Source organism: Bubalus bubalis, chromosome 18 (genome assembly GCF_019923935.1).
Source record: "Bubalus bubalis isolate 160015118507 breed Murrah chromosome 18, NDDB_SH_1, whole genome shotgun sequence".
Taxonomy (NCBI): domain Eukaryota; kingdom Metazoa; phylum Chordata; class Mammalia; order Artiodactyla; family Bovidae; genus Bubalus; species Bubalus bubalis.
The window spans coordinates 40,690,932-40,703,518 of NC_059174.1; the positions used below are offsets into that span (position 1 = coordinate 40,690,932).

The window sequence follows — 12,587 nt, forward strand, 5'->3', positions numbered from 1 at the left end:
GCAGCCTGGGTACAGTTGGCATCACCACTGTCCCTCCCTGTCCTGGAGCACTTCTCTCGTGGGGTCACCCCAAGGCAAGAGAGGACTCCTAACATGCACTGACGATGCAGCAGGCTCTCTCACCCTCTGGGGTCCATGGTATCCGACCATCTTGACCTTCATCACCTCCCTGTGACCCCACTGGCCGTCTTCCTGTTCCTCCTGGGCAAGCGGCCTTGCTTCTGCAGCAGGACGTCTGCACCTACTGCCCCCTCCCCCTGGACTGTTCTTCCTCCAAGTGTAACTGGGGGCTTAGCTTCACGTGGTCTCTTGAGAGGGGCCATGCCTAACTACCCCACCTGAAATATCCCTTGTGTCCCTGCATAATTTTTTTCATAGACTTAGCACCTTGTGAAATTATCTTGTTCAGTTCAATTCATTTCCTTATGTGAGGGTGGTAATATTCTGCTATAGAATCCCAGGCCTGCAAGAGTACCTTCCAGTGAGCTATAGCTTAGCAGAGGCACAGTGCATTTATTTGAGAGCTTGAATGACAGACCAAATAAGTGAGTGACCCTTCTCCTTCAGTGCTTGCTCTATGCTGGGTAGCATGGAGTGGATGAGTGCAGTGGGGAACCTGGACTCTTCCCTAGGAAACTGTGGTCCTTCTAGAAAGACCCCCTGCACACACGAGCTGGTCAGAAGCTACCATGTGGCAGCCACCCTACAGGTGCTAGATGCATGGGTGTGGATGGAGCTCAGGGATGGGTCCCTGAGTTCCTGCCTCAGGGCCTTTGCACTTCTCTGTAAGATAGGTCACCCACTGGCTTGTGCCCTCACCTTCAGAGTGGCACCCATGTCCCCTCCTCAGTGAACTCATCCCAGTGAAAGGGTTCAGGACAAGATAGCTTTCGCAACCCCACCGATGTCCACCTTCCTCCTCAGGTTGTATCCAGGGTCCCCAGTGTTATGGCTGGGGGACCCACAGACTGCCAGGCTGTGGGAGACAGTCCACCAGGGCATCCACCGTCCTGCTGTCTACAGGGGTGTAGAGACCTGACCAGGGAGGTGCTGTGGTTCTGCCCTTTCTCATGATGTAGATACAGGCTCCGGGCCAGGTTTCCCAGGTAGGTGATGGCTCGCTGCAGGTGAGCCTGGCCCTGCCAGGGTTAGTGTGGGTCAGGAAGGAAAGAGGCGGTGTCTCCCAACCAGGAGCTCTGCCGACCCAGGGGCCCCCACCCACCCTCAGCTGGACTGTGGTTTATGTGGAAATGCCAGAGAATCTTCCTGGTAAGTTAGGACTGAAGCCAGCAGAAGAAGTCTTGCTGAACCTGAGTAGAAACAAATGGATACTGCTTTTGAAAGTATCAAAGTTTGAGGAAGACTGTTTTTGTCCAAACTTCTGCTTCTTTTGCCTCATAAACTTCTGAAGTTTGTGACCAACAGTCTTTGGTGACATTGAGAGAAGTGACATAGGGCCGTGGACCGAGGCATTCTGGAAACTTCCCAGAATAAGGTTGAAAATGAACGAAGTCATGGAAACATCACACCGGCCCTCCTTGGAAGCAGAATTTGCAGGTTTGAAAGGCAGAATGGTAACCAGATAAAGATCAATTTCCTTTTTATCAAAGAACAAAGAAGTTGGAAAATGCTTACAGTTGTGCTTTTGAACAGAACAGAAAGTGTTACATGTTATAAATCACCAAAGTAAACAAACATTATGACAATGTAAAAGCGTAGATTACGCGAGTAATTAAAAATCAAAATCAAGTGGTTTGTTAATGAATGAGTTAATAGGGGCCCCAGTTGTGGAGATGTCCTGGGCTGCCCTCCCCTCTCTCTTTGTGGTTTTGTGTTTCCAGATGACATGGTCAGAGGACAGCAGTCTCCAAAATAGAACAGTTGTTTTCCGAAATGCCATCTTTTGAAGTTTCTTTTATAATGAACCCATATAAGCACATTAAAACTCTGATGTGTAATAAATATATTTTAATTGGTCAGGATATGAGGTGGTACATTCTCTGTATCTTTCTGTCCTACCCCATCTCTGTGGGAAGTTTTGATCGTACAACATCAACTGATTAAAAAAAAAAAAAAACACTTTCCTTTTTTTAACTCCACTACATTAGCTCAATTACTGCTCTTCTTCTCCAACACCTGTCTATTAGAGAGGTTCTGAGCAGATACACCAGTCAGGTTGCTCTGAACACCTGGGGGCTGGGCAGAGCCTGCTGCTGCTAAGTCGCTTCAGTCGTGTCCGACTCTGTGCGACCCCATAGATGGCAGCCCACTAGGCTCCCCCGTCCCTGGGATTCTCCAGGCAACAACACTGGAGTGGGTTGCCATTTCCTTCTCCAATACATGAAAGCGAAAAGTGAAAGTGAAGTCGCTCAGTCGTGTCTGACTCTTCGCGACCCCATGGACTGCAGCCCACCAGGCTCCTCCGCCCATGGGACCTTCCAGGCAGGAGTACTGGAGTGGGGTGCCATCACCATCTCTGAGAGCCTGCAGGGAGCTAGAACATTTCAGCTGCCGCTGAGCTCCAGCCAGATCTATGGGGAACAGAGAGGAGCACCCAGAGGACCCTCAGATCCTCGGCTGCCCCACTCTGGCTACTGCAGGGAAGATGTGGATTGCTGATTCCACCTAGGGAAGGCGGAACTCCTCTCCTGTTTGAAAGCCTGGCTGATTAGGACCAAATCACTAGACGCATCTGATTTGTCTACTAGAGCACACCTCTGGTGACTGGAATTCAGAGCCAGACAGTAAAAAGACTGTGTCGGTTAGGGCTCTCCAGGTAAACAGGGTGTACACATCTATATACATATATATGTATCTATCTCTATATATCTATATCTATATAGACACATCTGTGTACATATACATGTATAGACACATCAATCTACATATATATACATTTATATGTATACATATACATGCCTATATACATCTATGCAATATATACACATATATACATATATATTTGTGTGTCCATGCATGCTAAGTCACTTCAGTTGTGTCTGACTCTTTGCAACCATATGGACTGTAGCCCACTAGGCTCCTCTGTCCATGAGATTCTCCAGGCAAGAATACTGGAGTGGGTTGCCATTTCCTCCCCCAGGGATTGATTGAACCCAGGTCTCTCTCCTGCATTGCAGGCAAATTCTTTACTGTCTGAGCCACCAGGGAAGACCTTTTATATATATATATATATATATATATATATATATACACACACACACATATATCAGATCAGATCAGATCAGTCGCTCAGTCGTGTCCGACTCTTTGCGACCCCATGAATCGCGGCACGCCAGGCCTCCCTATCCATCACCAACACCTGGAGTTCACTCAGACTCACGTCCATCGAGTCAGTGATGCCATCTAGCCATGTCATCCTCTGTCGTCCCCTTCTCCTCCTGCCCCCAATCCCTCCCAGCATCAGGGTCTTTTCCAATGAATCAACTCTTGGCATGAGGTGGCCAAAGTACTGGAGTTTCAGCTTTAGCATCATTCCCTCCAAAGAAATCCCAGGGCTGATCTCCTTCAGAATGGACTGGTTGGATCTCCTTGCAGTCCAAGGGACTCTCAAGAGTCTTCTCCAACACCACAGTTCAAAAGCATCAATTCTTCAGCACTCAGCTTTCTTCACAGTCCAACTCTCACATCCATACATGACCACAGGAAAAACCATAGCCTTGACCAGATGAACCTTTGTTGGCAAAGTAATGTCTCTGCTTTTGAATATGCTATCTAGGTTGGTCATAACTTTCCTTCCAAGGAGTAAGCGTCTTTTAATTTCATGGCTGCAGTCACCATCTGTAGTGATTTTGGAACCCAGAAAAATAAAGTCTGACATTGTTTCCACTGTTTCCCCATCTATTTCCCATGAAGTGGTGGGACCAGATGCCATGATCTTCATTTTCTGAATGTTGAGCTTTAAGCCAACTTTTTCACTCTCCACTTTCACTTATATATATATATATATATATATATATATATATATATTGAGGCAGGAGGAGAAGGGGGTGACAGAGGAGATGGTTGGATGGCATCAGCGACTCAATGAACATGAGTTTGAACAAATTCTGGGACATAATGAAGGACAGAGAAGCCTGGCATGTTGCAGTCTATGTGACCGCAAAGAGTCAGATATGTCTTAGCAACTGAACAATAAATACATATGTATATACACACATCAGTATACATAAGTTTGCATGCTAAATGTGCATGCTGTGTCGCTTCAGTCATGTCCACTCTTTGCGACTCTTAAGGCCTGTAGCCCTCCAGGCTCCTCTGTCCATGGGGATTCTCCAGGCAAGAATACTGGAGTGGGTTGCTGTGCCCTCCTCCAGGAGATCTTCCTGACCTGGGGATTGAACCCGCATCTCCTCTGACTCCTGCACTGGAGGCAGAGTCTTTACCGCTGAGCCACTGGAGAAGCCCTATATACATATATACACATCAATATACATATACACACCTATCAATGTATATCTGAAAGTGAAAGTCGCTCAGTCGTGTCTGACTCTTTGCGACCCCATGGACTATACAGTCCATGGAATTCTCCAGGCCAGAATACTGGAGTGGGTAGTCTTTGCCTTTTCCAGGGGATCTTCCTAACCCAGGGATCGAACCCAGGTCTCCCACATTGAGGGTGGATTCTTTACCAGCTGAGCCACAAGGGAAACCCTTATATATATGTATGTATGTATATATATATGTCTATATACCTATACCTAATAGACTCTTGAGAGTCCCATGGACTGCAAGGAGATCCAACCAGTCCATTCTGAAGGAGATCAGCCCCGGGTGTTCTTTGGAAGGAATGATGCTAAAGCTGAAACTCCAGTACTTTGGCCACCTCATGCGAAGAGTTGACTCATTGGAAAAGACTCAGATGCTGGGAGGGATCGGGGGCAGGGGAGAAGGGGATGACAGAGGATGAGACAGCTGGATGGCATCACCAACTTGATGGACGTGAGTCTGAGTGAACTCCGGGAGTTGGTGATGGACAGGGAAGCCTGGCATGCTGCAATTCATGGGGTCACAAAGAGTCGGACACGACTGAGTGACTGAACTGAACTGAATATATATATAGAGAGAAAGAGAGAGGTCTTTATTATAAGGAATTGGCTCACTTGATTATATACATACATACATCAATATACATATACATATATATCTATATATATATACACACACATATATACATCTGTATACCTAATATGTATATATATATATAGAGAGAGAGAGAGGTCTTTGTTATAAAGAATTGGCTCAATTGATTATATACATAATATACACATCAATATGCATATACACACATATCTATATATATCTACATATATATGTATATAATCACATCTATATACATTATGTATAGAGAGAGAGAAAGAGAGAGATCTTTATTATAAGGAATTGGCTCACTTGATTATGGAGGCTGATTAAGGGTCCAGTGTGTCTGTTTTGTGCAGGAGATTGGCAGGTACTGATCAGTTCCTGAAAGGCTGGAGGGGTCTGCATTCCCCACAAGCCCCAGAAGGATATAACACCCCATGACCTGCAGCCAGCAGCTGGAGGCCCAGGACAGGGGATGGTGTAAATTCCCATCTGAATCCAAAGGCCTGGAAAGCAAGAGGGCTGATGTTTAAGTCCTAGTCTGAGATGGAGTCCCAAGACAGGAGAAGACTAGCCTCCCAGCTCAAAGAGAGAGCTGAGCTCCCTGTTCAGATTTGTTCTATTCAAGACTTCAGCAGATTGGGTAAGGCGCCCCCCTGCCCGCACACTGGGGAAGGCAATCTTCTTTCTCAGTCTACACTTCAAATGTTAATCTCGTCCAGAAATACCCTCACAGGCACATCCAGAATAGTGTTTGACCAAACATCTGGGCAACCTGTGGCCCTATCGAGTTGACGCATAAAAGGAACCATTGCAGAGATGCATCAGCAAACACTTAGTCATCCAAGTAGCAGGAGGCAGGGAGGCCCCCAGGTTGCCCTTGACTGAGGCCAGCCTGTCATTTCATTAACAGCTGCCTCCAAAAGCACTCCATCCATTTCCTCACTTCCTCTTCCTCCAGGGACCACCTTGGGGATACACTGAGGGGTCCAGTTTGTCTGTTTTGTGCAGGAGATTGGCAGGTACTGATCAGTTCCTGAAAGGCTGGAGGGGTTGCGTTCCCCACAAGCCCCAGAAGGATATAACACCCCATGTGTTGGCCCACCTGTGTGTCGGGTGTCCAAGGTGATGCCTGCTGTCTCAGGAATGACCAGTTCAGAGAAATGTGCTAAGCAACCTCACTCATGAAAACTTGGAGGCACTAAAGTTCAGAGACTAATTAAAAATAAATCTCATTAGTTTTTGTCCCCTCTCAAAGTATGCGCGTGGTTTATTAATCTGGTTTTGATTTGCTGCATGTGCGGCTCTGGCCCAGAGTCGGGAACCTCTTTATGGGACTAGATTTGCACAGGGAAGCCAGCAGTGGTTCTCTGGGGATCTCAGGGTGGGCTAAGGGGCATGCCCAGCACTGCCCACCCTTCTGGGTGCTTCCTCCATGATGCGGCGGCTGGGTGCTGGCTGGGCGGGACGCACAGGGTGCCCTCCTCGGGTCTCACCTGCATTCTTGGCACCAGGCATGAGTGTCCGTTGCCTGATGGGTCTGAAGGAAACGGTGGGGGTGAGAAGGGGGTGAGAGGGGGCGAGAGCGCCCCCTGGGGGAGAGGCACACCCTGGGGGTTTTCTTGCTTCATGACTGAGGCTGTCTACACAGCATGACAGCAACCGACTGCCACAGAAAAATTCAGCCAACGAGGGTGATACAATGGCAGTGGGAGTCACTGTGGTCATCACTTTCTGTGCACTCCCATGTGCAAACACTGCGCGAAGTGCGGCTCACTGCTCGTGGATTACTGTTATTCACCCCTTAATCCTCACAGCACCTTGGAGACCAGGTTCCACCCCTCCCATCCCACCCCCACGTCTCCTCCCCTCCTCATCCCCCTTGCAAGGGAGGGAGCTGAGCCTCAGAGACGTGAGGTTACCCACTCGGAGTTGCCCAGCATTGCCTACAGACCGTAATTCAGACCTGCCTCATTTAGAATCCCATTCTTTTAACCACTGTGCTGTACTGCTGTTTTTACTGTTCTGGGTGAACTTTTGGCTTGTTTTAGGGAATTAATGCAACATTTCTTTGACAGCGTGTGTCCACACCATAACCAGCGGGAGGAAAGGAAGTGACTTGTACCCACAAGGTGTGTTGACGCAGCCTTTCGGCGATTTAAAAGGGAAGTACTATGCACCCTGGCTCCTCCCCTCCCCTTACTCAGCCTGGCCTGAGGCCCCCTTGACCCGGCTTGCCTCCGACCCTTCGCACAAGGAGCTTAGGGAGGTGGTGAGGCAGGGGCATGGCCACAGGGGCTGGTGGAGGCGCCCTGGTCCCAGCATGGAAGGTGGGGTGGAGTAGACGCTGACCTGGTGGAGAAGATAAACTCCCACTGCCTTTCTGGAAATTGCCTTTCAACTAAGCACCGACTGGTATGCAGATGTGGGTGGGATGAAAGTTCAGCCACCTCAGCCAGGCAGGCGCCTTACACCTGATATGCACACACAGCGCTTACCTTTGATGCGTCTGTATTTCCTGTTCTAGGCCAGGTAACCAGGCTGTTTTAACATTTATAAAAGCACTTTGAATAAATGTTCAAGAAAAAGGATTGGTTAAAATGGGCGCGCTTCCCATTTCCTTTTCTAAAAGGAGAGTGTGAGTTGTTGTTCTTCGAGGGGGACAGCCACCTGCGTAATGATGAAAAAACAAAAGACCCACTTGCCCAAAAGGAGATGATTCCGTTTTTTTCTTTTTGTTTTGAATTAAAATTCCATCGTTTCTCTAAGATGAACTAAAAGCCCATTTTCTTCCTCCACAGTCCCCCATCCTTGCTTTTCTTGCCTTAATGACATCCCAAACTTTTGTTGAAAATAATTGATTGAATTTAAATTTCCTTAAAAGTTTAAGAGGTAATGTTACAGTATAAATTTCCTACCAAACACTAAGTAGGGAAATATCCATTAGTGAAATTAACTACAGTTTCTAGGTAGCTAACAATGTGCCGTATACAGTAGGGCATGGCTAATGAACACTGCAGTGGGTGATATTTCATTATACAAATTAATGCTCACATTTTAATGGGAAAGTCACATAATGAATCTCGGCTTCAGTGACAGCAATTAGAGACACAGATTGTCCCCTTCTGGACAAGGCACTGTTTAGCAATAAGCAGCTGTGTGAAAAGTCTTCAGGTTTACAACATATATATGCTTTGGGGGAATTAGTGTACAATTTATATTAATGTACTGAAGCTTCGCTGCAAAGGCACCACCATATTTATCTCTCCTGGTATTAACTAAGTAAAGATATGTAGAAAGACTAAATAAATATCAAATAGAGGATGCAAATACGGAAAAATATTCGGTTACCCAATTTAAGAGCAAAAACACTTTTGGGGTTTAACACACACACACACACACACAAGTTAGAAACATGAAGCCCTTCTTAAAAGCTTGATAAAGGGATTTCCAAAGAGAATAAAATGAATCCCCCTGTCATCTTTGGAGAAGTGCTATAGGGAACTTGCTCTTAATAGTTCCAGAATAACTCCCCAGAACAGTGAAGTTTCCTCGAATATCAAGTGCAAAGTGAGGCTCAGAATGATGAAAGACATGACCATGTAAAAATAGGTACAGTGAACTAATTAAACCACTGGTCGTATATTTCTTAAAATTTATGATACAACGACTTGGAGATGTTATCAATGATATTCCAAAATTGAATATACATCTTATGCCATGTGTCAGTGTGTAGCTGGTTTAATGTAAGATGGTTCCAATAATTTCACTAGTCCATGAAATGATGAACTGGTGATTTTTAAATTTATTATGCCTTTTCTAGCAAAACTTTCTTTTCTAGCAATGCGTTGTTTGGAACCACATCCTATTCCTTTAAAATATTGTGAGAAGTTTCCCCACAGAAAGGCACCCCCACTGTCTATCCTGCTTTCCTCAGTGGGTGAAGGGCTCAACACTCATTGTGCTTTTCCCAGACACAAGTTTCATAGATCAGACGCAGTCTGCAGAGTAGGGTCCTTGGCTTAAAAAGTGTTTAAGTGCATGCCATTATTTAATAACTGGGATATTGCATGTAGAAATCTGGAGGTGAGACATTCCTTAGATAGTCAGAGGTCCTAGTATTCACTGCTGATGGCGTTGGGTGACAGCTCCCCTCCAGGAGAGAGGGGTGGCCCCCACCCCGCTGTTTCGCATGTCATCTGTTGGGTTCTGAAAGCATCTCTGTGTGGCTCCTTCAACAAGCAGATGCAAAGATATTGAATCCAAACATCATGGAGGTGACCAGAGGGCTCATGTTGCCCTGGAGGCCTAGGGCGAATTGTCTGATCCCCCGAGTAGATTTGGACTCATTATGGGCCTAAGTGGACAATCATTCAAGTGGACAGAGCTGCTGGCAGGGTCTGAGGTTGCCTGGGCCACAGGGCTGCACAGAACGCCTTTCCAAGCCTCGCGCAGAGCCCGGCCCGTAGAAGAGGGCTGGGTGGCCCACTGACCCACCCCTTGGCAGAAGCCTGGGGCTTTGTCAAAGCCAGCCTAGTGCAGGCCAGACGGGGTGACGCTGACTAAGGAGTGGCTCCCGGCATGGGACTCGGCATTTTTCTGTCAAGCAAGCTGCAGAGCGGACCTTGACTGCACCTCAGAGCGCTGAATGTGCTGATGGTTTCTCCCACACAGTCCAGGCCACTGTTGTGAGACATTTGCCTCCCGAGCATACCGAAATGTGCCCTCGGGGAGGCTGAGCAACAGCTGGGATGTTTGCAGTAGAAACAAATCCCTGGCGCGACCAGGATTCCCCAGGGGATATGCTCACCACCCCCCCCTACCCCCCAACCCTGGTCTGCTGGCCAGAAGTGCACCCAGCCAGGGCTGGCAGTGGTCTCAGAAGCATTTCCTTGTCCCCTTTGTGATGATGAAGCCCAGGAGAGCCAAGGAAAGGCTTCAAGGCAGAGGGCAATAGTGGTTATTACACATTAGGGATTATAAAGAAAGTAAAACTGGGTTTGTGTTCATTTTTGAAGCAAGATATCTAAAGTTTGTGCGTTTATCCCATGGAACTCACTCTGGAGCATTTATCTGGGGGACTGGGTGGTAGGGGGCAGTCACCTAAACAAAGCCCCTCAGGAACTTGGAGGTGAAGCCACACAGAGAAACCCACCACTGAGGGCTCTTCCAGGATGTGCTCAGGGGAAGTGCACAGGGGCTTTCTAGAACCTCTGCAGTCGAAATAACCCTTGAGGACTCTATTAAGTGGCCCTGAATTTACCAGGGCCTGGTCAGTCCTGGGTGTTCTTTGGAAGGAGTGATGCTAAAGCTGAAACTCCAGTACTTTGGCCACCTCATGCGAAGGGTTGACTCATTGGAAAAGACTGATGCTGGGAGGGATTAGGGGCAGGAGGAGAAGGGGACGACAGAGGATGAGATGGCTGGATGGCATCACTGACTCGATGGACGTGAGTTTGAGTGAACTCCGGGAATTGGTGATGGACAGGAAGGCCTGGCGTGCTGCGATTCATGGGGTCGCAAGAGTTGGACACGACTGAGCGACTGAACTGAACTGAACTGGACCCTTGGAGACTCAAGTGGTAGGAACGAACTATCCTTGTGTCTCAACTGTGGTCTTTCTCCCCTGAAACAGTGGAGGTCGAAGCCTACTTGGAAAAAGAGCAGCGGGTCAAGTGAAGAGATCCTCTCCTACATTGTGTGACGTGTGTGTGTGTGTGTGATTTGTGGTATGTATGTCATGTCTTTGTGTGTGTGTGTGTGTGTGTGTGTGTGCGGTATCTGTGTGTGTGAATGTGTGTGTTGCATGTGTGTGATACGTATATAGTATCTGTGTTTATAGTTGTGTGGTTTTATAGTTGTAGGGGGTTTGTGTGGCATCTGTATGTGTGTGTTGTGTGTGATGTGATGTGTGGTATATGTGTGGTGTCTGTGTGTGTGTAGTTGTGTGGCATGTGTATGGTGTCTCTGTGTATATGTGTGTGTGGAGTGTGTGTGGTATGTGCATGGTGTCTGTGTGTGTGTGAATGTGTGTATGTGGTATATATGTAGTCTCTCTGTGTGTGTGGTTGTATGCTATTTGTGTGGTGTCTGTGTGTATGATGTGATGTGTGCTATGTGTGTGGTGTGGTGTATGTAATGTGGTGTGTGTGATGTGATGTGTGGGGTGTATATGGTATCTGTGTGTGTGCTGAGTTGTGTGTGTGTGGTATGTGTGATGTGATGTGTGCTATGTGTGTAGTGTCTGTGTATGTGGTGTTTGTAATGTGATGCGTGGGTTGTGTGTGGTGTGTATGTGTGTGGTGTGTGTGTGGGGGATTGTGTGGTATCTATATGTGTGTGTGCTATGTGGTATGTATGTGTGATGTGATGTGTGGTATGTGTGGTGTGTGTATGTGTGTGTGGTGTGTAATATGTTGTATGGGTTGTGTGTGGTGTGTGTGTGTGTGTGTGTGATGTGTGTGTTGGGGATTGTGTGGTATCTGTATGTGTGTGTGCTGTGTGGTATGTATGTGTGATGTGATGTGTGATGTGATGTGTGGTGTGTGTGTGGTGTGGTGTGTGTAATGTGTGTGTGATGTGATATGTGGGGTGTATATGGTATCTGTGTGTGTGTGTGTGCTGAGTTGTGTGTGTGTGGTGTTTGTAATGTGATGTGTGGATTGTGTGTGGTATGTGTAATGTGATGTGTGGTATGTGTGGTATCTGTATGTGTGTGTGCTATGTGGTATGTATGTGTGATGTGTGGTGTGTGTGTATGTGTGGTGTGTGGTATGTGTACAGTGTCTGTGGTATGTGTGTGTGTGGTGTGTAATGTGTTGTGTGGGTTGTGTGTGGTATGTGTGTGTGTGTGGTGTGTAATGTGTTGTGTGGGTTGTGTGTGGTGTGTGTGTGTGGTGTGTAATGTGTGGGTTGTGTGTGGTGTGTGTGTGTGTGATGTGTGTGTGTGTGTGTGGTGTGTAATGTGTGGGTTGTGTGTGGTGTGTGTGTGTGTGTGATGTGTGTGTGTGTGTGTGGTGTGTAATGTGTGGGTTGTGTGTAGTGTGTGTGGTGTGTGTGGTATCTGTACAATGTCTGTGTGTGTGGTGTTTGTAATGTGATGTGTGGGTTGTGTGTGGTATTTATGTGTGACGTGATGTATGGTATGTGTGGTGTGTGTGTGCGTGATGTGTAATGTGTTCTGTGGGTTGTGTGTGGTGTCTGTGTGTGTGTGATGTGTATGTGTGGTGTGCGTGTGTGGTGTGTAATGTGTTGTGTGGGTTGTGTGTGGTGTGTGTGGTGTGTAATGTGTGTGGTGTGTGTGTGGTGTGTAATGTGTTGTGTGTGGTGTGTGTGTGGGGGGGGTGTGTGTAATGTGTGGGTTGTGTGTGCTGTGTGGTGTGTGTGTGTGTGTGTGGTGTGTAATGTGTTGTGTGGGTTGTGTGTGGTGTGTGTGGTGTGTAATGTGTTGTGTGTGGTGTGTGTGTGATGTGTGGCGTGTGTACAGT

General features: G+C 47.2%; 1 protein-coding gene across 13 annotated transcripts in view; it reads left to right on the plus strand.

Moving 5' to 3' along the window:
- The window catches only part of ZNF536 (zinc finger protein 536), a 449,091-nt gene that overhangs the window by 281,789 nt on the left and 154,715 nt on the right, over nucleotides 1-12,587 (plus strand). For 12 of the 13 annotated variants that reach the window (XM_044932153.2, XM_006056392.4, XM_025268999.3 and 9 more), the window contains one exon: nucleotides 7,179-7,232. The exons of the other annotated variant lie outside the window; for it this stretch is intronic. In XM_044932153.2, the coding sequence (XP_044788088.2) occupies nucleotides 7,179-7,232 (54 nt within the window). The remainder of the gene's footprint in view (nucleotides 1-7,178; nucleotides 7,233-12,587) is intronic. 13 annotated transcript variants of the gene reach the window in all.